The sequence below is a fragment of the Pteropus alecto genome, unplaced genomic scaffold, assembly GCF_000325575.1.
Source record: "Pteropus alecto unplaced genomic scaffold, ASM32557v1 scaffold87, whole genome shotgun sequence".
Taxonomy (NCBI): domain Eukaryota; kingdom Metazoa; phylum Chordata; class Mammalia; order Chiroptera; family Pteropodidae; genus Pteropus; species Pteropus alecto.
The window spans coordinates 9,847,256-9,873,665 of NW_006443225.1; the positions used below are offsets into that span (position 1 = coordinate 9,847,256).

A 26,410-nucleotide genomic window follows, 5' to 3' on the forward strand; every position below is an offset into this window, starting at 1 on the left:
GCATAGAGGCAGAGAGGGAAGAAGAGAGGCAGGCAGGCAATCTTGGTAAATGTCCCACGTGTACTTTGAAAGAATGAATATTATCTTGCTGTTGGGTGGGGTACTGTATAAATATCAATTAGGTTAGTTATTAGTGTATTTGAGTCTTCTATACCCTTACTGATTTTCTGTATACTTGTTCTATGGACAGATTGGTATTCAAATCTCCAGCTCTAACTGTAGATCTATTTCTCTCTGCATTTCTGTCAGTTCCGCTTCATGTATTTTGAAGTTCTATTATTAGGGCATAAATATTTAAAATTATTATGTCCTCTGATTAACTGACCCCATTAGCACAAAATGCCCTACTTTATCAGCATAAAATATTGATATTAGGACTTATTCTTAAAGACTGTTAGCAGATGACACTAAGGAAACTATTTAGTTAACATATTTCTCTTTCCCATCTTAAGAACCTTTTGTAAAGTCTTACCGTATCATCAAGACCATCTATATGCAAAACCACTGTTTTGGCACGTTTGTTTGTAGTTCCCAGAAAGAACTGAGCTTTCCTTCGACGTGAATTCATTTCATTGAAACTATCACTATCTGCCATATTGGAAGACTGAAGAATGTCATAGATTTCAGAAGCCAGCAGTTTTGTTTCTCCAGGAGTTGTAGTCCTTGAAAAGAAATATATGAATTAATAAATTAGTCTTGTCTCTTCTACTGATTCTGTAATATTAGTCCTCAAGTTTGCAAAGACTTGTTTATTTCATTCTGATGTTCAATTTAAAAGAAATACCAGTGAATCCTAGAATAATCAGTAATGCAGAAGAAGTACCTACTCTATAATAAAGTCTTCACATTTTCTTTTAAACCCATTGTTCATTGAGATTCAAAACTCATCACTACAATGGTATTAAAGCACTTTTAATCGAGATCGTTAATTAAATAGGAAATCAACTAAAAAGATCAGGTTATAACAAGTCCCTGGATTAACACATTCAACTCTCAATTTAAAAGTACTCTGACCTTCAATTAAATATAAAAATCCAAAGTGAGAAAACAAATTCGAAGATCACTCAGAGTTATTTCAATAAAAAGATTTCTTAGTAAATTCAAACTGATTCATTCTTAATTCATATTTTTTACGTCTTTTACGAAATATGTATCATAAAACTCAAACAAAATTTTCATTCTTAAACTTATAAATCCTGCTATAGATCCTCATATAAACAGCTAGTGAGATGCCGTCCAACAGAACTTTCTGCATTGAAGAAATGTTTTTTTATCTGTACTGTCCACTCAGATGTGGCTATTGAGCACCTGAAATGTGTCAAGCGCAACTAAAGAAATAAACTTTATTTATTTTCAATTTAAATAGCCACATGTGGCAAGTGGCTACCAAATTGGACAGCAGAGATCTAAGGATTCTTATTAACTGAATTAACAATATGTACACACATAACTATAAGAAAATAATACTCATTTCACCTATAAATGGCCTCAATTAAGTCCAAACCATTTCATATACATTCAAGGCCTCTAAAATCTGTCCTCCACCAACTAAGGTTTACCAACATATCACTGTGTCCTTTTTTATAAATGCCTCTCTTTCAAACTCTTATTTCTCCCCTGAAGGCTCAGTTCACCCATCATTTTATGAAGCCTCCCTCTGCCCAACACCTCATTCATGCTTCTGAATTCAAAGTATCATGCTTGTCCGTATACTACTGATCTTAATTTTCTATTTCTTTCTCTTCAAGAATAGGGGTGTATTCCCTCTGTACCTTCCACAAAGCCTAACAAAATTTTTTTGCAATTCATTTGTTTACTGAATGAGCGAGAATACTTCAATTTCTGATATTCAAACCGTACACATCCTAGCTATAAAGACCTTCTCTTCCAGGGGTGCTAATCTGGCAATTTTCCAGGCTCTCAATTCACTATGCCAGGTGCTTTTTTGGCACCATTGCTGACTACAAACATCAATTACTTTGAATGATTTTGGCTCTATATTGCAGGAAGCTATGAAAAGACCTTTTTTTTTAGATGTCTCAGCACTTTTCCGATAACTATTTTACAGTTTATTGAAGAAGTCACTGCAGTTCTGAGATATTTTAAATACTAGGCAACCACAAGTTGTAAAGAATATGAGGACATTAGTTAGAGGCACTCATGAATTTAAGAGGAAAAAACTACAAAAAAAGCTACGAAAAAAAAAAAACCTGGATGACTATTTTCTCAATTATAGAGCTAGAACCATTCCAGATTCACAGGAAAGATAATCTGTACATCTAATGGATTCCTTAGGGCTTTAGGGCTTAATTCTCTCATAAATCTCTTCTACTGGTTCCCATACCAGTGGCAAGAGAGGAGAGAAACTGCCACTTATTCAAAAGAACAATTTGCACAGTTGACACATGTACATTTATGACTGCCTGTACAGCTACAGAGGCTACTCATACTTTGTTAGAAAGTTGAGGATTTACAATAAAATTACCCCCTATACAGGTATTATGATTTTACAATAAAATTAACTTCATCTATAGAATCATACAGACTATGCCTATTTAGATATAACAATTACAGATGACAGATTAGCAAAAATGGTTAAATGAAATAACTACTCCCACCACTGCCATTTTTAACATCCTTATTTCAGTTTCAAAGTTTCATCATTTTCATACAGTAATAAATTTCTTTCTGGAAGATTTTCAATTTCTATCTACTTAAAACCAAAAGATTTTAAAAGGATAACATAATCAAAGCAACATGACGATCTCACTTTATTTAAGTATGTTCTTCTGGTGTACCTCAGAACTAAACTTTATTGCTAGTCTTCCTGTGAAATAGTTAAGAGAATACCTCTATGTATAGACCCAGATCTCTTTTAAAACTAAGTAAAATTCTGTCTTAGGCAAAAAAAATTTACAAAATTTACAAAAGCATTTAAGCAAAAATGATTTACAAACCAAGTTACTTCTTGATCTGGATACTATTTGAGTATCACAAATATGCATATTGCTGATCAACAAATCAATTATAATTATTTCCTCATATTAAAAATATGCTTTTAAAACTAAAAAGAAAAATCCAAGAGCATCTGCAAATTTGAAAGCTACCTTCCCCTTTAAAAAAGTCCAGAGTTATACAGTACTTTCGGCCATAAATGTAAGAGACACTGTATAATTAAGCAAGTATTAATTGCCCTAATCTTCTTAGGAAAATTAAAAGAGCTGATTAATGCCCTGGATTTAGTTCAGTCTTTAAAATCTGACATCAGAAAAAAAGACTATATTAAAAGGCTCTTTCATTTAGTAATTGGAATTTTGCTCTCAGTAATTTACTATTCCATAATGAAGTATATTGATTCCTCACCACTTTTTCTAATTAGTTATCTATATTGAAAAAAATTCAAAACACTGTTCATAAAGCACAACTAAAAGGTGAACTCTGATCTTTATTATACATTAAAAATAATTTTCATTCTGAATATAAATATATTTCCTTATTGGTCAGCAATTCACTCTAATTCTAGATGCTGCTAATAACATTTTCTATTGCCCATAACAGTCAGTTAAGACTTCCACATACTTCATGAAAGCAATTAATATACTATTTTACTGTTAGAGACTTGCTATTTTAAAAATTTCATGTTACCTTTTGTAGTTGGTTTTGCATTTTTTCCCCCTGTGTTAATTGCCAAGAAAAAATGTTCTTGTAACATTTATGCAACCCAGAAAATTATCCCTCATCTTTTAACACAAAAATCCTAACTTGAAAAGGGTTCTAAGAAGGAAGTCAACAGCTCCGTTTAGGTAACGATGACTTCCAAGGCAGGGAAACTATGATCCTTGAGCCAAAGCCCATTTATTTACATCCCATCTATGGCTGCTTGACCCACATAGGCAGAGCTGAGTAGTTGCAACTGAGATTGTCTGTCCATCAAAGGCACAGATATTTACTATCTGCCTTTTTACAGAAAAAAACTTGCCAACCTCTGTTCTAAGTAATTACAAAAGACATTGGAAAAAAAACTATAAAGGATGTGGAATAGAACTGCTGCCATTTAGAATGATATTGCAGGAAAACGATTATATGGAAGAGTGCTCCTGATATTAAGTAAATTACAGCAGGCTCTTGAATTATATCGTTTTATTCAATGTCATCTTGTTATAATGTTTATGAGATGCCATAGGAACTTAACTCTTGTTTATATCAATTAGCCTAAGGTAAAATTGGTCATTACATGTGGACGTTAAGAGAGGGCTTACTGTATTACTATTGTCTATCTTTTATAAGATAGGTTGACATCAGGCTTCTCAAAACATAAAATATCAAAGCAAAATGGAACAGCATTTTTGAGAATCTCAGGAAAACAAAAGGTGAGCCACAGATCCAGTCTAGTTGTCCTTCGAGTGTCAAGGTTATATTAAAAAATTAAATATGAAAGAACTCATAGAAGACTTGAGTCTTTCTTGATCGATCTACTAGAGAATGAGCTTCAACCAAGAGATGACTGGGAGAACTTTAACAGAAGGACTGATGATGAACATTTTATATATTTAACTGTAAATCTAAGTTTAAGACAAATGTGGGAAACAGGATGTAAGAATATATAAATGTTCTGACAAAGCAGAAATAATGCAACTTAAAAAAAAGAAGGGATAAGAAAGAGGAAAGGAGAAAAAGCTCAGTGACTACAGAATGCATAATAGGTAGGGGTCAAAATGATTCTCATTAAATACTAACAAGCAAAAGAGTAAAAGTTTAACCAAGAAAACAGACAACTTAGAACAGGTTTTAAAAGTATAAGTACAAAGGCAACCACTATAACAATAAAACAAATCTTTCTAAGTATCAGAAGACATTTTCAAAATAAAACATCATGCAGAGAAAGACAACTACTGTAACATAATATACATGGTAACTACAACAAAAATGAGTTAAGATGAAAGGTATCAGTCAATAAGTATAAACAGACTTAGCTCACCAATCAAAAGAAAAAGATTTTCAATTTGACTCACAAAACAAGACAATTTTAAAAAGTGATTCAGAAATAAAGCAATGGGCAAACATAGAAACGAGAACAGGGGTTGTGTACTAACATCAAACAAATCCAAGCAGTAAACATGCTAAAGGGCACTTTTTAATCTTAAAAGACATACTTCACAATGAATACACACACATATATACACACACATAAAAATTATGAACATATATGTACTAAATAACATCATGTACATCATGTATGGAGAGAGAATGATAAAGTAAATATTAAATGGTAAAGCAAATGGTAAGATGTTAAAACTTGGGGAATCTAGATGTAGGGTCTCAAGGCATTGTACCGTTTTTTACAACTTTTCTATAAGTTTGATATCATTTCAATCTAAAGTTTAAAAAATATATGTATATGTATATATTCATATTTAAATGAAAAGATAAACGGCATTATGGGTTTTCTTCCTTTTCGTATTTTCTAGTTTTTACAAATAAGCCACACACCACATACTTGTAATAAGATTTAAGATGACATTTTAAAAAGTAAAAGAACATAGAAAAAATGCATAAAGAAATGAAGCACACACTTCTCATCCAAGATTTTAGCAAGAAGAATAGACCACCATTTATTATGGCACTGTTTCAAAATCTAGAATTTTAGCAAGTTCTCCAGATGAATGAGATAATTTAAAGTTGCGATGCCACATTTTATTAAAGTGGTTTTTATTTCTAGTATACTTCATGTTAGATATTCACAAGTGCTTTTATAAAATGCATCTTGTATCAGAAGTATTACTCCTGAAATACCAATTAACAAATGTCTTCAACTGGGTTCAAATGTTTTCCTAAGTTGACATTTTGAAAATTCTCTTCACATAGGGATCCAGAACTAAAATAAAATGTAAAAAGGTTCTAACCTCTAATGACGAATTTTTATTTATAGAAGAGTTTAAATTAGAACATAATGCCAGATTCATTCTGAGTGACAGAGAACCTGAAATTCTCTTCACAAATAAAAAACTGAGAGTAACGGTGACTTTGAAGTCAATCCAATTGTTGATCTGTAAGCACCAATCTGACCTCCACACAAGTAAAACCTGCTGTTGAATAACATGTTAAAATCTCAGCAATATTCTGTAGCAAACCATATTATGGTGATTAAGGGACAAAAACTCTAGTATGCAGAATTTTCCCTATTTTATACAATATTCTCCTCTACTTCCCACACGAAAATAACCTCCACTCTCCCTACCTACTTCTGCTATTTTGGTTTCCTCTTTGACCACTGCCAGATGGAAGGTTTCTCTTCAGTCAATAAAGTATCCCTTCACAATACATTTTCTTTGTTCTGTAGCTCTTTCTGGGATATGGGAAGATCTTTCTTATACTTCCTTAGTTGTTTAATTCCATTGAATCATAGTTAAATTCTCCTCCTAATTCAGTACTCCTAAAGAGAGATACTGACAGGAATCCCATCCTGAATGAGAACAATTATCTTGAGATAGAACACTGATCTTTTGTGCTACAGTTTATCAAGGTGACTTATGTAAAAATGGGATGCCAATTAGTTCATATACTAGTTACATTAGAACAGTAATAAAATCTGTATTTGGTAACACAAATGTCAAAATACAAAATAATGTTTAAAGAATATATGTTTAAAATTTCAAATCGGTTATGCATACAGTAGTCCTCCCCTTATCCTCAAGGGATACATTCTGAGACCCTCCCAGTGGATGCCCAAAAGCGTGGATAATACTGAACCCTATATATACTATGTTTTTTCCTATATATACGTACCTTTTCACGTAAAGGAAGCACTTTATGGCCTCTCTTTGCTATATCTGAATTGCCAGCAACACTACTCTTGAGCTTTCAGGCCATAAATAAGTAAACTAAGGGTGACTTGAACACAAGCAGTGCTCTACCGCTGATAACTGAGACAGGCTATTAAGAGACTAATGGGCAGGGAGCATCTACAGCATGGATACGCTGGACAAAGGGATGATTCATGCCCTGGCAGGAAGATGCGGGCAGACTCGGGACTTCATCACACTACAGAGAATGGTGCACGAGTTAAAACTTAGGAACTGTTTATTTTCTGAAATTTTTCATTTAATATTTTTAGACTGCAGTTGACTGCGGTTAAGTGAAATCATGGAAAACCAAACCACAGATAAGGGGAGACTACTGTATATAAAACTCACCTTGCTCTGTATGATAAAAAAAAGCTTTTCATTTTGATTTTTAAGAATTTTTAATAGATAGTACCCAAAAGAAACAAGTAAATGAAGAGATAATAAAAATGCCAATCTAATTTCTTAAAAAAAAATTGTGTCCAAGCCATGAGATAGTTCACAACACAAAGTTAAACGTGCTGAACCAAAGCCTGATCCAATACTTCATGTCTTGAGGTTTACAAGCCAAAATACATACTTTTAACATTTAATTATACTGCTAAACTTCTAAGATGGTTATTTTGGTAAATGTGGGTGACGTTTAAAAAGCATGAAAGGCAACTTTCAAATCTAAGATCGCCAAATGAGCTGCAAAATTCTAAAAGAATTCTTACATTATATCTCCATATTTGAGAGGGCTATAGGACCAAATTATAGTAATAGAATATACAAATGTACATCTGTCTTACTACTGGAGGAGGCAGCAACAATTACATTGTTCTAAAAGCTATATTTTAAAGCCACTTGGGACAGTCATGGAAATACACTGCGTGGATCTCCCTTTAAGAAAGAAATCTGCGTTTCAGCTGCAGGAAGTCCAGTAGCACAGCCACCAGCTACGATGGCTCTGAAATTCATCACATCCACCTTCCAATCCTCTATTCCAAAACCTGGCTCTTTCAGGGCGGCCCCCAGACAATGACAGAGCAGTGGGGGCTTAGGCCTAGCCATTTCTGCCTAATGAAAACTCACCTACAAGGTAATCTTAGCTCTGGAGCTCCCCACTGAGTTGGCTGTCGGACTTGCATTGCAATCTGAGACTCCTTGTCCCATTCCGTTTCCTGTCCACCTTCCTTTTACAGACGTCAATCTGCCTATAGTCTAAAGACCAATTTAATCTTGCTTCATCCTCCTTTATCTTTACAGACCTTACCCCACAACTAACCTTTTCCAGCTTTAACTCTACCTTAGTATCTCCTTCCTAGATACACAAATAGAACGACCTCAACTGACATACCACTTCTCTTAAAAAAAAAAAAAAAAAGATACAAGTAGTCTCCTGTTTTACAGATGTATCTCTCACTTATATATATTCACACACATACACACATATCACAACCTTAGACAATCAAGAAGTTGTTTTATAGGTTAATTTTATATCTCTAAAACTTGCTCTATATCTTTAAAGTTCAAATTTGAAGTCTATTTTAATAAATCAACATTAATTTTTCATCAAATTTCTAACATTTAAAAATTTTTACTACCTATTTTCGACTTCAACAACTATACCTGGTAAAGGAATACACAACCTTAAGTTCATCATGTGAATAAAACAGCCCTACAGAAGCATCCATATTATGCTTAAACCTTTCACTGTTTCCAACAGAACTGTGCCAAAATAGTTAACTAATATGGCATTAAAGCATACTGGAAATAAGAATAATGTGACCTCATATTTTACACAACATTTGAGAATTTACAAAGCATTTCTATATATATCATCCCATTGGATCCTCGATTACTTTGCAGATGTCATTTCAGGCTTATGGATAAGGAAACTGAAGGGCAAAGAAAGGATCTGTCTCAAGTCAGAACTAGAATCTAAATTTTCACTAATGAAATTGACTTCAAATGATAGGCAAGGATTAACACAGTTGATGGCAGTCAATATTTCCTTTTATTTATTCCTATCTGATCACCTGATAAAAACAAGAAAAGAACTTCAGTCTCTATCTTGTCAAAGATGAAAACACCAAAGAATTAGCCTATCAGGTAGGTGACCCCATGAGAACAAATATTTAAGTAATCTCTAAAAAATAAGATTAATAATATAAAATTTATCTAGAAGCCAAAAACACTAAAAAACAAAAACAAAACAAAACAAACAAAAAAACACTGCCTTGGAAATCAGCTTAGATAATTCTCCACTAATATAATTCAACTTATAGTATTTGGCAATTATAGAAGAACTTTTGTGACCACTCAAGCCAAAGAAACTGCAAAATAAGTTTAAAAAAAAAACAAATAAATTAAGTGGTTACTTATTATAATTTTAAAGGCAGCCTTTCCTGTACAAGATCAAGATACAGAATAAACTTAAAAGAAAGCCTCGGAAAGCTTACCTTTTTCTTCTAGATATTTCTCTTGGAAATATCAAAACAGTGAATCTTCAATTTCTAGCATTCTACAAAGAAATCAGCAAGGCCTAAGAAAGGAACAAACCAGACAACCCCAGAGGCAACACAGCTGAAGGGCCACAGATAAGTAACTTGGCCTCTGTATTTTCCACACCCATAAAACTGTTATCTGTCAAACCTACCTCAGAAAGTCATAAATAATAAAATGAAACAATGGATATGAAAATCTTAATAAGATGAGAGATACAATTAAAAGCCACCCATTTGCTAAAATTCAAATTAAATAGTTCTAAGTCTCTGAGACCTCTCAATGATGTTCAGGAAAACCTTACTAAAACCTCTTTTTTGTATGACACTAATAAAGATTCTTTTAAGACCAGGATGAAGTAATAAAATAATTTTGTACTGTACTATAATACTGTCTATTTTCAAATGCGTTGCTTTGTTAGAAAATCAATTTACTTAACAAAACTTCACACGAGGTAGGATTTTTCTTTTTAAAAAATATTCATAAGCACAATGTTTATCAACATTTAAAATTTGAGCATTTTCTTAAGAACCATTAATATCAATGTTTAAGAATATCAGAACACTGACCATCAGAACATTTTTTGGACATATAAATCACAAAAAGCATGCCCTTATATTAGAATAAAAACTTCAAAACACACAATGTAAATATATATATGCCTTACTGTTAAAATGTACAGCTGAAACTTACTGGATTTCGTTAACTAATGCCACCATAAAAAAATAACTTAAAATTTTTTTTTCAGTAAAATTATATATCAGCCAGTATACGTTTAATAGGAAGATCCAAGTTTCTACTCTGTTTGGAAACTAACTATTGTACTTACTTCTGTATAACATTTTGCAAGCTTAACATCATACCCAGTTCTCCTTTCATCTTTTCTCTGTTAGCACGGCATTCTGCCAAGTATCGAAGAGCCTACAGCAGAAACAGTAATAGGTTAATTCCCACATCCAGATTACCCAAAATTAAACCCACAACTAACTTACTGCAAGAGAAAAAGAGAAAAATAGGTTTTCGTTTTTAGAATCCATTGATTCTGAAGTGTTCAGAAACTCTTAAGTGTGATATAATCAGGCAGTCCCCTGGGGGAGAGATGATCCTTTCAGCTGGAGTAGGTGAATCTGCTCTTTGAAATGAAGGTTCCCAACTTATCTGCAAAGTCAAAACTAGGTTGTTCCGGTTTTATTTTCACCATGTCATCTTGTCGAGGACACAAAGACCTATATTCCATTCATTAATTTAGGGCGTAGTCCCAACAGCCATCATTTTCCTAGATGCTTTTTACATATGAATTAAACTGCTGAGAGGGACAAAATACACAACTAACTACTTATATGGAATCAACAGTTTCTATTTTTACAATTCGCCTTTAAAATGTCTTATTTTTTTTTAATTGAAAAGTAAAAGAACTCACTCTCACGAATTTCTATTTTCTGAGTTCAACTTTTCTAGGGAGCTCCTCTTAAGATTTAAAGTACATTTTTGCACATATTTCCTTCACATGCTAATTCTTTAGGGATTTCATTAGCTGTTCTACAGACCTCCTAATCTCTCATCATTCATGGAAGACTTTGGTACTTGATTCTCAGGAGAACACCTCCGTGAACTACACCATCCAAAGCACTGCCATCTCAGTCCACTGACCTTCACATTTTTTACTGGTCCTCTATACTCCATTTCCAAAGTGCCTGGTCATTATGCAAAATGATACAATCTATGAAATCACAAATTCAACAATCTCTGACTGCAATCTCCTATCCTTTCCGCAACTACTCCTACCTCGATTTTCACTTCCTCCCATAAAAGATTAACTGCCATGGGACTGCTGTCCCTCCATAAAAACTAATAACCGGGGCAACAGATATTAAACACACTGGACAAGAGGCAGCACAGTACTGTAATCCCTGAGAGAAGGGAAATGATGAAGTTGGCCCTAGAATTTTCCCATCTCACTGCTTTGGAGGAAGTTTCTAGACTGTAGCACAGGGGGGTACCCAGATGGAACCCACTGGTCTTGTGGAGTTAGGGAGGCAGAGATCAGAGTTGGGGATGTTGGTGTGGTGCAGTATAATACAAAATATTTGGTCTTTATCTGGTTCCTGGCACAGAGCTCCTAAAACCCTTTGAATTTTCTAAGGGGCAGGAGTGTCTTCTGTTATTCATAAAGAAGGGGTTGAGATCTATAAAAACACCTGAACAAGGAAATTCAGTTTCTAAACTGGTGACTACATTCACTTGCAAGGAGTGGCACACTCCAACTCCACAGAGACAGAAGTTTCTGTGCTCGGGGCCCTTCCAGACCTTGCCCTATGAACCTGTTCATGTGTATCCTTTATAATAAACTGGTAAACATAAGTAAAGTGGCTTCCTGAGTTCTGTGAGCCATTCTAGTAAATTATCAAACCTGAGGACAGGGTCATTGTAACACCCAATTTATGGCAGTTCAGTCAGAAATATGGTGACCTGATACTTGTGACTGGCCTTTAAAGTGAGAGCAGTCTTGTGGGACTAAACCTTAAACCAGGTAGTGTCAGAATTGAATTATATTGTCAAACACCAGCTGATGTCCACAGAGGATCAGAGAATTAATTGGTTGGTGTCAGAACACACTTCAGGCACTAGATTTTGCAAAGCAGAACAACAGAGAGGAGGAATCTCAACAGCAAGAGCGCTCCAGAGATCTCTTGAGGGGGTCCCCAAGAATCTTTGATTTAATATTAGTTTGCACATGCCTGGGGTAAAAGGCCATAGGGCTAGTAAATAAAACTACCAAGGAAAGAAACACTGCCTGGAGCTCACACTGGCTGGGAAGTTTGTGGTACCACCAGCCAGAGGTGTAAAGACCTCACATGCATAGAGGAATCAGGGGGAATCCTCAGAAGAGCCTCCCGTTAGTAGTGGGGATATCATAAGATATAAGCTGCTTGGACTCACTCTACAAAGCCTAAGAGCAAGTCCAAACTCATCCCAAGTAACTTAACTGCAACCCAGAACAAAGTTCAAGAAAATTTATAGGAATACCAAAAAAATCTGAAAACCGAAAAGCATAAAATGTCTGACATCTGATTAAAAATTACCAGGCATACAAAGCAGGAAAATATGACCCATAACCAGAGAGAAAAATCAATAAAAACAGACCAAACAATGACAGAGATGGAATTAGAAAATACGAGAATATCGGAAATTAGACAGCTATTATAAATATGCTCCATATGCTCAAGGGTGAGTAGGAAGACATGAACGTGGTGAGGAAAAAATGGAAGATATTAAAAAGATCTAAATGTAACTTCTATAGGACAAAAACATAACTATCTGAAGTGAATAGCACACTGGATAAGACTAACAGCAGATTAGACACTACAGGAAAAAAAGATCAGTGAACTTTAAAATGTAACAATAAAAACTATCCAAAATGAAGCTTAAGAGAGGGGAAAAAAATTTAAAAAAAAAAAAGCAGTACAACAGAGTCCTGTGGGATAACATGAAATATCTAACACACATGTAATTGGAGTTTCAGTAGAGTAAGAGGGAGGAGACAGAAAAAACTTGAAAAAATAATAAAAGACAGTTTCCCCAAATTAATGAAAACTATAAACCCACAGACCCAAGAAGCTCAACAAATTCCAAGCAAAACAAAACCCCAAGGAAACCATCCTTGCACGTCATTATCGTTTGCTGAAAATCAGTAATAAAGTCACAAAGGAAACCAGAAAAAGGAATTATATAGAGTGGAACAAAGTTAAGAATTATGACAGTCGTGTTAGAAATCCTCTAAGACAGACAAGGAAACAATACCTTTTAAAGTACTAAAGAAAAAGCCACCAGCAAACTCACAATACATAAAAAGTTAAAGTTCTTTAGGCAGAATAAAAAGGACACTAATAGAAATGTGAATCTATATTAGGGATTGAAGAATGACAGATATGGTAAATATAAGGATAAATATAAAATACATTTGATTTTTTAAATTTTAATCTCTTTAAAAGATAACTTTAAAGCAAAAAATACTGTAGATTTTTTGACATATGTAGAAGTAAAATGTATAACAAAAAATAGCAAAAAAGATGGGTGGAGATGGAAATAAACTGTTGCATGCTTCTCACATTACACATGAAGTGTATGTTTTATTTAAAGGTAGACTGTGATAAGTTAAAGATGCATATTGTAAATCTAGAGCAACCACACAAAAACAATTTTTTTTTTAAAAAAAGGCTATAGCTAATAACCCAATAGTGAAGATAAAGTGAAATTATAAAAACACGACATCTGTTCAACCTCTTTAGGAATTTTCACCCACCAATCGCTCTACTTCCTCCTTAGCTCTGTCCCTCCATAACTTAACTTTCCTTCCGATTCAGCCTACCACCTACCATCTATCATTTCAGCCACTTTCTTGCCAAAATCCTAAACTCCCTAGCGTAGTCATTCTGTCCAACTTACCTGGCCAAGAATCAGCCCTGAACAAATACAACCATCTGGCCCTCAGAGCCTACAGCAGGCCTGAAGGGGGATGAAAAAGGAGTTTCATAAGCCATAAGTATCATATCATTCAGTATTACCAAAGTAATCAGCCCCTGAACACCTATGAACAAACTCACCATTCTTAGCAACCTTTCCCATTTTCTGCAACTATGAGAGCCTTCTCAAACTTCTCTCTAGCAACCTCTTGCCTTCTGAATTTAAACAGGTTCAAGTCTAGTCTATTAAAAAAAAACCTGTTTCAACCCCAAGTCCTTATCTAGATCAACACACTCTTCTCATCCTTTATGCAATGTCGATGTCTGTTTTGCCTGTTAACTTCGTTCTATGAAGGTAAAAAGGGAAATCTATATAATGCAATCTAATTTTTGAAAAAGAAAAGCCAAGATTATTTTTCTGAAAGAACTTGTAAAATTAGACTAAATGGGAATTAATCATGGGCCCTTAAGTAAAGGAGAGTGAGTTTAAAATTTTCTATTATATTAACTTTCTTTCAAACATTGTTATGAAAATTTTTAGAAGACATAAAAGTAGAGAGAAAATGTGTGGTGACCTCTGTGTACCCATTATTCAGATTTAACAATTATCAACCACTTGGCAATCGGGTTTCATTTATCTCCCCTACCAGTAACCACACTGGAGTACTTTATAGCAAATCTCAGAAAAAGTATAACTTTATTTGTAAATACTTCAGTACATCTCTAAGAAGTTAATGGGTTTTTTTTTTAACTTAATGAGAATATTATTATAAAACCCTGCAAAAGTATTAATGTTCTTTAATATCATCTACTATCTGATCCATAACATTTCAAGGTATTTAAAAATGTTTATAGTTGATTTGTTCAAATCAGGATCTAAATCAGGTCTACATATTACACCTGGTTGATGCATCCCTTAAGTCTCTTTTAATCTATAACAGTTACTGCTATCCCTTCTTCTCCTCTACCCCCACTGTCTTTCCTTTTAATGCCATTTATTGTTTATGGAATCAGATTATTTGTCCTTCAGAAATGATCACATTCCGAATTTGCTTGATTGCCCTATGTTGTTCTTTAACATGTTTCTCTAGCCCCCCAATTTCTCATAATTCCTTATGTATTTATGATCCTGTATGTTTTGATTTTCCTCTCCTTTCCTTATCTTTCCTTCCCATCTTATATTAAAACAATATAATTCATCTACTGATGAATTTATCCATTCATCATTTATGCCAACAGAATATGGCATATCCCTACAATGAAATATTATCCAGCCATAAATAGTAATGAAGTACTGATACATGCTACAATGTGATGAACCTTGAAAACATTATGTTCAGTGAAAGAAACCAGTCACGAAAACCACATAATATATGATTCTATTCATATAAAATATATGTAGGCATTTTTGCTGGAGTAGGTCAATAGAGAAAGATAGCAAGTCGCAGCCACTTACAGAAGCAGGGTAGGGAACTGGGGAATAGGTTAAGAGTAGTTTCTGAAATGATGAACATTTTCTAAAATAGATAGTGGTGATGGCTGCACAACTGTATGGATATACTAAAAACCACTGAATGGTACTCTAAATAGTTGAATTGTATAGTGTGTGATTTACATCTTAATTAAACTGTTACAAAATAAAAACAAAACAATTAAGTGCTTTTTTAAGTGTCCATCTGTACTAATATGATATAATCCTTAAAATTTAAGGGAAAAAGGTTGCAGAATATTCCATGCATGTAGTGTGCTACCATTTGTGTCAAAGGTCTAGACACGTACATGTTTGCCCACACAGAAAGAGACTTACTATTATTTCCTCTACAGTCATTTCTAATTTTTTAGCATGTCACCTAACACTTCTTCAAATTCTACTTAATTGCAAAATTATAACACTAAGATTGAAACTGGTAAATGCAACTTACAAGCAAAGCCGAGTGGACAACAGGAGGGTTGGGATGGTCCATAAATAAAATAAGGCCAGGCAGACATCCCTGATCCTGGACAATGGCTCTTCTATTTAATGGATCTGCTGCTAGATCCCGTAGTTGATTAACTACCGACAGAGCATCAGGTTCTTCATTCATGATGGAGGAGGAAGAATTCATCTTCTATACCATATACATGAACAAAATCTTCTTAAATTCTGTAGAAACGGTTTGCAAAATTAGTTCTAGGTTGCTGAACTATTTTATGGCATTTGTTAAATAATCAAGATTACAACACCTTTAGAAAGAAACAGATGAATCTAAATCACGAAAAAGCACTGGCAATTCCACAGCTTAAGACAAGTAAAATGAACATAAGAAGCTGACTTAAAAAAAAAATTCAAGTTATTTATGTATGCACAATGTTTAAAGAACATATGTCATCTTCAATATTCCAATAAATTCCTTTTTAGCAATACATATTTTAACACTACAGCACCACAATAAACAAAGTCTTTACAGTGCAAGCTTGTAACCTTTGCTGCACTTCTCAAATTGTAACACTGCCAGTGCCTTTTTTCCTCTTGAAGTTTTCTGGAGCCTAAGTCAAGTACCTCAGGGAAAAGTGGCTGGCTGACAGTTTTTCTTATTCATCTATGAACAAAACCCAGCATAATGTGTCTGCAAAAAATAAAATCCTCTAGGAAAAAGGAGAGTCAAAGAAGGCTGAAAGCAAAGAAACCAGAAAGGTTATCTCATCCTGTGCCTCAGGCCAGTGGAGTCTGGAAGGTCATGGTGAACCTTAACTAAACCTAAACACACCTGTCCACCTCAGAGTTTGCCATATTCAGAAGAATGAAATAGAATTTGGTAATTCATTTCAAAGTCACAGAGAAGTTAAATAATTTGCCCCAGGTGACAAAAGTTAGTATAGAACTGAATTACAATCTTATTTACTATCTGCTAAACTGGTCAGCGGTCTCTCTACTTCCCATACAGTTCTTTTAAATTCAGCATATCCTTTTCCCATAAAAGTAAACAGGGTATTTTAGAAAATGTTACATACAAAAGCCAAAGAAACAAAATATCGAAGAATAATTTTCACATGAGCAGAAAGTTAAAATTAATCACTTCAATTAACCGAGTTACACAATATATTCCTTGTTAGGAAGAATACAGAGGTGTAAATATTTTTCACAAATTAATAAGTTTAATGCAAATTTCAACAATGCCAACTGGAGGAGGAGGTCCGGAACAAGATTATAACTCCAGAAAGGCTAGTAAAGCTATTTTGGGGGAAAATAAAGTAAAACTGGCCATATAAGGTATTAAAATATACAAAGCTATTAAAAGTAAAGCAATAGGACTTGGATTGGGGGTTGGGGGGAGTAAAGATTCTATTCCCAGGAAAGTTTTTTTATACATTCAATATAAGAAAGTAAGCTCTCAGCCAGACCCAGGCTCCACCACTTGATAACTGAGATTTTAGGCAAATCATTTAACTCTTTGTTCAGTTTCTTAATCTGTAGAATAGGGTTAATTATAGCAGGTGTATTGTCCAAATGAAATAAAAATACATGTAAAGGGCTTAGACTAGTGCCTGGCACACAATAAATGCTCAATAAATTATAGTTAAATGAAGTCAAAAATCAATTAAAAAAAGTAAGATTATTCAATAAATTGGAATAACTTCTAAGCAGTTTTAAAACTACTACTAAGGTTCTTTAACACATATCACGTGGCAAAAAAAGAATCATATTCCAGATAAAATACATTAAATTTATAATTTTTAAGTCTGCAAGCAAATGCAAAACAAAGTACTCAGAGAAAATAAGGCTTCAACAGGATAGTATTTCACAGGTAGTTTTCTCAAAGTGAAAACATTATAGTTACTGTGGCAATAAAAAGAGATTTATAAAGAACAATAGACTGAATACATAGGGATAAGGATAAGACTAAAAGGTTTGGGGACATGTTACATTTTAGATGCTCCTGTTATCAATAGCTTTTATATCCCTGTTTACAAACCAGTTTACCCATGAGCTTTACGTGCTGTCACCAGCACAGACCCTATCCAAAATGGAACCTGCAGAACCAATTACTGGCTCAAAGGCCCAAGAGCCAAGTCACAGTTAAGAACCAAATACTCTGGGTGATGGTTTTTTGCATATAACACTGGCCTTGGAACTGGAGAGCTCCATTCTCACCTAAGGAGTCCTTAGAACTAACTATTCAGTGAGAAAGACTGTGAAAAACCTGTTCGAGATGAACAAAAGTCAAAAGAGTTAAAACTTTCAATGTTCAAAGCCCACTGATAAGGAGAGGGCTCAAATAAGGATCTGCCTGTGAAAGGTTGGAATACCACAAGGCATCAAGTATCCTAACATAACAGCAGAGGCAGAAGCTATGGTCAAGCACTGCATTTCCTACAGCACTTAAATGAAGGCAAGAAAGGCAAGCAGAAGCTGCAAGTTGCTTCCCTAAATTAAATGGGTTTTTATGTAAAACTTCGGGAGAGAATTCCTCAGTGTCAGAGTTCATATTTATTTAACATTCTTGATATCATTACTCTGAGAATTACCTAAATCCTGTGAAATGACTATTATTTCTATGGATCGATGAGTTCACATACAAGATTTTATAAGATAGCTATGGAACAGCTGAGAAAATGGAAACAGGTAAGCAAAAGTGAGAACTTTAATCTCATTCATGTATTAGATACATTTAGTGTTTTTGTGTTATTCTATCAATTTCACACAAATACTCAAGTTATTTGATGAAAATATCAGCCTTCACAGGAAGAATGTTTTTAATAACCAATGAACTATAATGTAAAAAAAAAAAAAAAGCCCTCTCTTCTCTTTCCTTTGTCTACAATGAGTACTGCATTAGATTCAAAAGAAAATAAGCTTGCTTTCTAAGGCCAAGGTGTGGACCTGGATAGCATACATCAGAATAAACTGTGTTATTAAAATATAGATTCTAAGACGGACCTAAAAAGGAATTCTTGGAGGTCGGGCCCAAGATTTATTTTAATAAGCACACCAGTTGATTCCTGGTGCCATACTTTATGTTGATCTATAAATGCATGTCTTTTTAACATGGCTATGAACATCTGAATAAAACCCTGAGCAGTAAAACTCTACAAGATACTAAAATTCTACAAAATACTGAATAACACGACGGGTAAGTGAATTTAGGCCTACGTTTTGGTTTTATTACTAGATAATCAAATTAATAAACTGGAAAAACCACCCCCTCTTGCCAAAGAAACTGACTGGAAGATCTTGACCAATGAAACAAAATTGTGGGGGAAAATTATAGTGGGAAACTTGGGTAAACGGAAAGTTCTTGAAATTTTATTTAACTGTAAGCAGTAGTAGTTAATATTTTTGTCTCAGCCTTTTAAAAACCAGCATCTGATGTCTTACAAGTTACTTTTTAATTACTATTTAAATATTCATGTCTATTTTAAGATTTTAAACTGCAAAGCAAAGTTGCCAATACAGACATTTAATTTTTATTAAAAAATCATATCCCCACTAGCAAATGAGAAAAATGAAAGAGGAAAAAAAAAACTTTTCCTCTTTGTAACTCCAGTCTTATTAGAACACGAATGGACATACTGCATACCTTTTCTCTTTCGTTTAGTTCAATTTGGACAAATCATTATAACACAATGAATGTACCCCAAACTTTAACAAGCACTCTTAACAAGATCACCTAAGAGATCTTAAAAAGCAGATTCTGATTCAGTAGGTGAAGTGAGGCCTGAAATTCTGCATTTCCAACTAGCTTCCAGGTGAGGTCTATGTGGGTCAGAGAACCACACTGAGAAGCTAGAAGTTAGGTAAGTTGATGTGAGACATCTGTAATAGGGCAGATGAGTGATTTGCTTTTCTTTCAGCCAACATTTACTATTCAATTCACAAGAATTACTTAGCTCTCATATACTGAAATGCAGAGGGCACTTAGCACAATCTAAATCCACATTCAATTAAGCGACTAACAACTAACTCTTTGAGAAGTTGGGTTACCTCCTTCGAACCTCAGTTTCCTCACATAATAATACTGAGTGGCTCCCCGGATCAAAGAAAATAAGAATTTAAGATGAAACAGTAGCGCATCGGCAATTACCAAACAAGAACAATACTTGCTCCTGTGGGGATTTTATACCGCCAGATATTGGGGTATGTTCTGCACCGCCCTAACATGTCAGTACACTACCTCGAAAGGAGTTGCTAACAGTACTAATGCTCCCAATAACGGTTCTTAAAATACAGAGATGTAAACACTGGTCTCTCTTGAATGAAGTCAGACAACCAGGTCCTTCTGCTCTTAGTGTAGACATGTAGGCACAAAACCAATAGAAAGTTACCAAAGAACCACCTGGGGAGATAAAAAGTGAGATGACATTCATTAATAACGCCAGGATTTGTAAAATTCGGACTTGCGGGGATGGAGAGGAAATGGGCACAGCTAACACTTTTACAGGACACATGGGAGCAAGGGCGCTTTAAAGAGCGGGGGGTAGGGGGGGGAGGACGCACTGCTGGGTCCAGATAAGGTAGGCAGAGCGCCCCTGCCCAAGCCGATTCGCCCAATCGGTGCAGGCAGGGTTTGCTCTCCGAGGCCTTCCAGGCTCCACCGCTTTGTCTAACATCCCTGTACCCTACATACCGCTGCAGAGGTTCAGGAGTCCACAGCCTGCCGCACCATCAGGATCACACCAACGGATGAGGTAGAGGGACCCGGAGACGCGGAGGGGGTTCCTGGGTTCACAGCCGGTGCCGCGGCGACAACAAACCAGCAAACTTACTATAGAAGCCAAAGAGCCAGGGCGCCAGCGGAAAAAGCTCTACAGACTCTCCCCCGTGACCCTGACACATCCGTCGGTTCTGCCCTCTTATTGGTTAATAGTATTCCAACGCGAGAACAAACCACCCAATCCTCGAAGGCTTTCTTATACTAAAGCGTTCATTGGTGATCTAGGGAAATGCACTAAGTGTTGAACGAAAGGCTCCAATGAAAACCCAGGAATTCTGAATTGGACCAAACGCCTATCCGTCCACTAAGCAAAGAAACTCCATTCCAGCAGAGAAATCGTCGGACTTTCCCGACTACAACTCCCAGCGTTCCATGTTAGGAAGAACTCCGTTCCTGCATTCAGAAATTCAAGTTGAACGTTTTTTTCTCTAGCAACTCTTTCAGCTCTCATAAAGGAGTTGCATAATATTTCATTCGTTTCTGTGAGACTTAATTCATAATCTTTTAAAAAAGTTTGAGTTTTTCTAAGAACATTAGCACTATATTAGGCATTTCTTGGATTTCATTCATTTCTTTCTCATGTCCACTGTCTTCCTAGCAACGCAAAGTCAGCAAAGTAGTTTTTTGTTTAAATGGTAACTTCCACTTTGGAACGATTTTTTTCATGTAAGAGAAAGGAACTTCTCATCAAAGAGTTTTCTCAAATTCGTCGTGAAGTATTTTTTAAATATTGTCTTCTATTTAGTTTATCTAAGTAAAGATTTATATACTTGTTTTATGGATGGCAGTGACTGAAGTTGTTTGTTTAGGTATAGGTTTTTAAAACATTTTTTTTCTAAAGTGTAATCTAAAGCCCACAGGCCAATCTGAGCATAATACATCCATCCATTGCCCTCAGTGACCTCACTGAATAGATTCTGGATTCTCTTTTACAGTTTAATTCTGCCATGAAGCTCATATACAAAAGTCAGAGGAAATTCGAGAGCCCTCTAATGGAGAAAGAGCGTGGGTGAGAATAAATCTCCCGGACTGATTCCATGCTAACATCTCCAATACTTTGATTCGTCTGTAAGTGAATTTAAAAACAAAACGTTTACTTTTGCTCTAAATTCCTTGTCCTCCTTTTTCGTTGTTATCCTTCTCTTCCTTCTAATAAGCTCAAGAAGTAAATAAGAGTAGAGTAGAAAAAGTCTCTTTCATACCATTTGACCTATAGCAAAAACAAGTCTGGCGGGGTTTCTGTTTCCCAAAGTCACAAAAGGGAGTGGCGGTAAGTGAACACTGAGTCTGAAATAGAAAAAAGAGATGAAGGTAATGTCCAGTGATAGAAACACCAGCCTTATTTACAACAATCAACCACTGGAACTGAAAAAAAAAAAAGGGCGGGGCCGGGGGAGGAAATTGTAAATGTAGAAAGCTGTAAAAAAAAGTAAATAAAAGTCCAAAGGGCACAATCAGGTTAAATATAATCCAAGTGACTGAGTAAATGAAATTTCATTCAGTATTCTTATTAAAAACAACTCATTTACCCAGGAGCGTAAACTTGCTATTTTTGCTAATGTTAATTTGTACATTAGAAAGAGAAAAGACATTTGAGATTTTCCTAATAACTGATGACTTGTTAGGTTTGTGGCACTGTCTGCAATATATGTTCAGTAGTCTTTGTCTCTTAAAAGTTTACAATCCAAAATATAATCATGCTTCTGACATGAAAGTATACAGATATTCTTCCTAGCAAACTGCCATTACAGAGAGTAAATAACTAGCTTTAAAAAGCAGGGATGTATTCATAAAAAATAATTACCAGTTTCATAAGCATGTATGGATTACAGGGAAGTCTTTAAGATGTTAAGAATTTCTATTCTCCTATTAAAAATGTAAGAACTTAAGACCAGTGGAGTTATACTATTTGTCATTATGAGTCATTGCTTGTTCTAGCCTCAGATATTTTGCCACAGGACACAGCTGGAATGTCAAGTTTCTCAATGGCTGTGTTGCTTAAGACACATGCATCAGACAATGGCAGTTTCATTCATCTGATTATTTAACAACAATTTTTGGAACACATACAATGTGCCAGAGACAGTCTTAGCAATGGATTCAAAGATAAGGAAAAACATCATTAAGGAGCTCATGGTCTAGTGCAATGGTTTCCAAAACTTTTTGATCAAGCACCCCTTTCAGCTTAAAAAAGTTTTTGAACATGTAGTTCCAATACAGGTATATGTATCTATTTATTCATAAATTCTATACATATACTATCAAACTAATACTTAAAAGCATGTCAACGTAGAAATGCTTGAAAGGATGAGAAATAATGAAGGATGAGAAATAATTATAAATAGAAGCCCCGGCTATCCATCTAGATGAAAATGAAATTGTATCCATATAATGCATCATTTTCCTTAAATAAATTCCCGATGGATCAAAAACTCAAGTGTAAAAAAATGAAATATAAAAAATTTTTTCAGAAAATCTTGGAGATTACATATAAAATATAGAAGTAGGGGAGACCTTAAACAAGACGAGAAACCTGGAAGTTAAAAAAGAAAGACATGTACATATTTGACTTGTTTTAAAGGCATTTTTTTGTATGGCAAAAAGATATATAAGCAATGTCAATAGAAAATAAGTTTGAGATGAATTTGCAACTCGGTGGACAGAAAGTGAGGGAAAAATTGAAAAAGAAAATGGAGTCACTATACTTAAGCTGCTAAATTACTTAAACCAAGTAGGTTGAGGAATGAGGAAATGATTCTATTCTTGCTTTAACTAGCCTGGGAACTTAACTAGAACTCTCTCTCTGGTTATGCTTGAAGATTATATATATGTATATGTGTATACACATATACATATATATAAATTCTATAGATACCCTCTGATAACCATCTGAAGGATACAGAAAAGAATTTTTACATATCCAGAGTGCCCAACATCCATTATCCAGACCTCCGGACATCTGGAAGATTATCATCTTGGACTAAACCAGAGGCTAAGAATGCAGTACTGATTCTTCTCAAGAATGTACTTTTTACTATAAGAACTCTCAATTTTTGTTTCTTCTTTTTCTTCAAAACACTCTGAATATTGCCTAGTTACATTTATGATTTGCAAATCCTAAGACCCTTGAATAAATCTTTATTATTTATTTCTAGCCAAAGCCTCCTTATTCTTTGTGCTCAGTTGACTAGGGTAACATTCAAAACTTGATTACGAATTGTCAAGAAGGGAACAAACCCTATAGAAATTCGGTAAAGAATATAATCGGTATTAAGAGAAAAATCCATGTGGCCAATAAACACGAAAAGATATTTAAACTCACTTGTACTAAGGAATGTAAATCAATATAACAATAAGAATAATCACTTGATGCTGCTCAGCCTGGCAGAAATCACTATGACACAAAGTTTCTAGCAGGGATACTGGGCAAGAAGAGGACCCTCCAATATTGCTGTGTAAATGTAAATTATTACAGCCTTTTAGAAAGCAATCCAGCAAAATCTATTATAAAAATAATATATTTTTTGACCCAGCAATCCCATTCTCAAGAATCTAAACCATAGAAATAAAAAGCACCAGTATATTAAGACATAAGAACAAAGATGTTTATTGCAGCATTGTTCATGTTGACAAAAAACAAACACTAACCAAAAAAACCTAACATCAAATGAATGCATAGAATGTTTTAATAAATGCTGGTATATCTAAAGATCATAGACCATTATGAAAAATATATTAGAAAACTATTAAGAAAAGGAAATTAGAGCTAAAGGAAAAGATATTGAGGAATTTCCACATCTTAATAAAAGATGCTTGAAAGTATGTATGTTATGATCTGATTTTTTAAAACAAATCATATCTTACATATGTTTATATAAGTACATGTCTTTATATGTTATTGTATAAGTATGGAAAATATATAGAAAGATACAATCTAGGTTTTCAGCATATATACCTGAATGAGTAGGATAAGATCTGCGAGACTGGGGGGCAGGGGGAGGGTGTAAATATAGTTTTATATGTAACATGATAAATTTGCATTAAGTGAAATCATATGTGTAAATGTAATAAAATGTGTTCAGCAAAAATCTATGTGTTAGGTTATAAGGCAGAAGGGTATTCACCAGTTCCAGGGAAACTGCTTTTCAAGTATGAGAGTGACAAACTTAGAGTCACAAAACAGTAATGCCTGAGGAGGATATATGATAAGAGGTAAGATAGGAGGCTGGTGCAGTAACCAGTGAGCCCTACTTAGTGAGTCAGTGTCTGTAGGACCTCACTCAAAAAAGCTACATGTTGCCACGTGGATCAGACAAGTCTGAGTTTGACCACTTGCTGGCTGTATGACTTTGTACTTGCCTCTCTGCTACTGAGGGCCTCAGTCTTCTTTAAAAAACAGATACCATGGCACCTACTTCCAAGACTGCTGTGGTAATTAAGTAATGTGAGAGCACCTAGCCCAGTGCCTAGAAGATGTTCCATAAATGTACATTTAGTCCCGCTTCTCTCTGTGCAAGAGTCTGCTATCAAGAAAATATCTGATAAACACTAATTTATAATGATAAAATAATGAGTGCTTACTGATCCTGGGGGCGGGGGGAAAGTAAAGAAAAGAAAAATCACTGTAGAGAATTTGAAAGAACCAACTCAATTTTCCTGAAAACTGGTAAATAAAGAGAATCAAACTAAGCATTAAACTTGCCTTTCTTATATGTATTACACCTTGGGTAACAAAATAATTGATGTACAATACTTATTCTGAAAATTGGTAAGTATTAAGAAACGAGCATTCAACTTGCTTTCCTTTACAAACATTCCTCAAGGTAACCAATTAGCTAATAACTGAAAAAAAAAAATGACAGAATATCACCATTTTGCAAACTCTTCATGAGGTCATGGACCTAGGCAATGATCACTAACAGCTGATAATGTTATAAAGAAAAACACATGACCATTATATAGCTTCTGATGCAGACCATTGCCTATGAAGTATTCTAGCCAAAAACTGAACCTGAATCAGATCAAATCTTTAGAACTACCAGTTTTCAGAAAATAAAAGGAGACAAAAGAATGTGTTAAATGTCACCATAGGAATGTAATAGGCAAAATCCAGAATATGGGAAATTTCTACAGGATAAAAATCTCAGTTTCTTCATCAAAACAAAACAAAACAAAAAGGTGGGGGAGGGGGATCATGTAGATTAAAATAGATTTCAGAGGTATGTCCACCAAATATAATGTGTGGCTCTTTTTAAGATTCTAGTTCAAAGAAACCAACAGTAAAAAATAAAAAATTAATGAGATATCCAGGTAAATTTGAACATTGAATTGATGATACTGAGAAACAATTATCAATGTTTTAGGCCTGATAATGAGATTATAGTTATGTGTTTTTAAAAAGACCCTTTAACTTTTAGTGATACACACTGAAATATTTATGGTTGAGATGACATGCCTGAGAGCTTCAAAAGAATCCCAGAGTTCATCCCCTAGCACTTCCAAAACAAACAAACAAACAAACAAACAAAAAGAATCGAGAGGCCTGGAAAAGGTATGGTGAAACCAGTAACTATGAGCTGCTGATTGCTGAAGCTGTATGATAGATACATGAGAATTCATTGTATATGCTTTTTACTTTTGTGTATGTTTGACATTTTCCATAATTGCAATTTAAAAAACAAAATATAATTTAAAAACATTTTAAAAAGCTCTGCAAGTCAGGGTCTATCCCAAGTGTGTTTATAGAAAGAAATGGTATAGTCCCTGGAAGGCAGAGGCATATTTTAAATATGGGTCTATCTGACTTGAAAACCCACATCCTTTCTGCAACAGAATTCAGCTTCACCATCTACCAACATGAACAAATGACAATCTGAACTTTTGTTAAATCTCTACAAGGAAGCTGGCCCACAACTGGCCTTGGTCA

General features: G+C 34.6%; 1 protein-coding gene and 1 long non-coding RNA gene across 5 annotated transcripts in view; one reads left to right on the plus strand and one right to left on the minus strand.

Moving 5' to 3' along the window:
• ARMC1 (armadillo repeat containing 1) overlaps positions 1-20,571 on the minus strand; it is a 30,586-nt gene extending 10,015 nt beyond the window's left edge. Inside the window, exons 1-4 of the mRNA XM_006923996.3 lie at positions 20,398-20,571; positions 15,715-15,935; positions 10,159-10,250; positions 473-662 (exon numbers count right to left, since the gene is read on the minus strand). Of these exons, the coding sequence (XP_006924058.1) occupies positions 473-662; positions 10,159-10,250; positions 15,715-15,897 (465 nt within the window). The 5' untranslated portion in view covers positions 15,898-15,935; positions 20,398-20,571. The remainder of the gene's footprint in view (positions 1-472; positions 663-10,158; positions 10,251-15,714; positions 15,936-20,397) is intronic.
• Positions 20,572-20,656: 85 nt separating this feature from the next.
• LOC107196539 lies at positions 20,657-23,638 on the plus strand. 4 transcript variants are annotated; one of them, XR_003043678.1, is made up of 3 exons: positions 20,657-21,150; positions 21,420-21,552; positions 23,304-23,638. It is a non-coding gene; the product is annotated as an uncharacterized LOC107196539 (long non-coding RNA). The 4 variants fall into 4 exon arrangements; XR_003043679.1 differs by having other exon boundaries at positions 20,657-20,966; XR_003043676.1 differs by lacking the exon at positions 20,657-21,150 and having other exon boundaries at positions 21,166-21,552.
• The last annotated feature ends 2,772 nt before the right edge of the window (positions 23,639-26,410 follow it).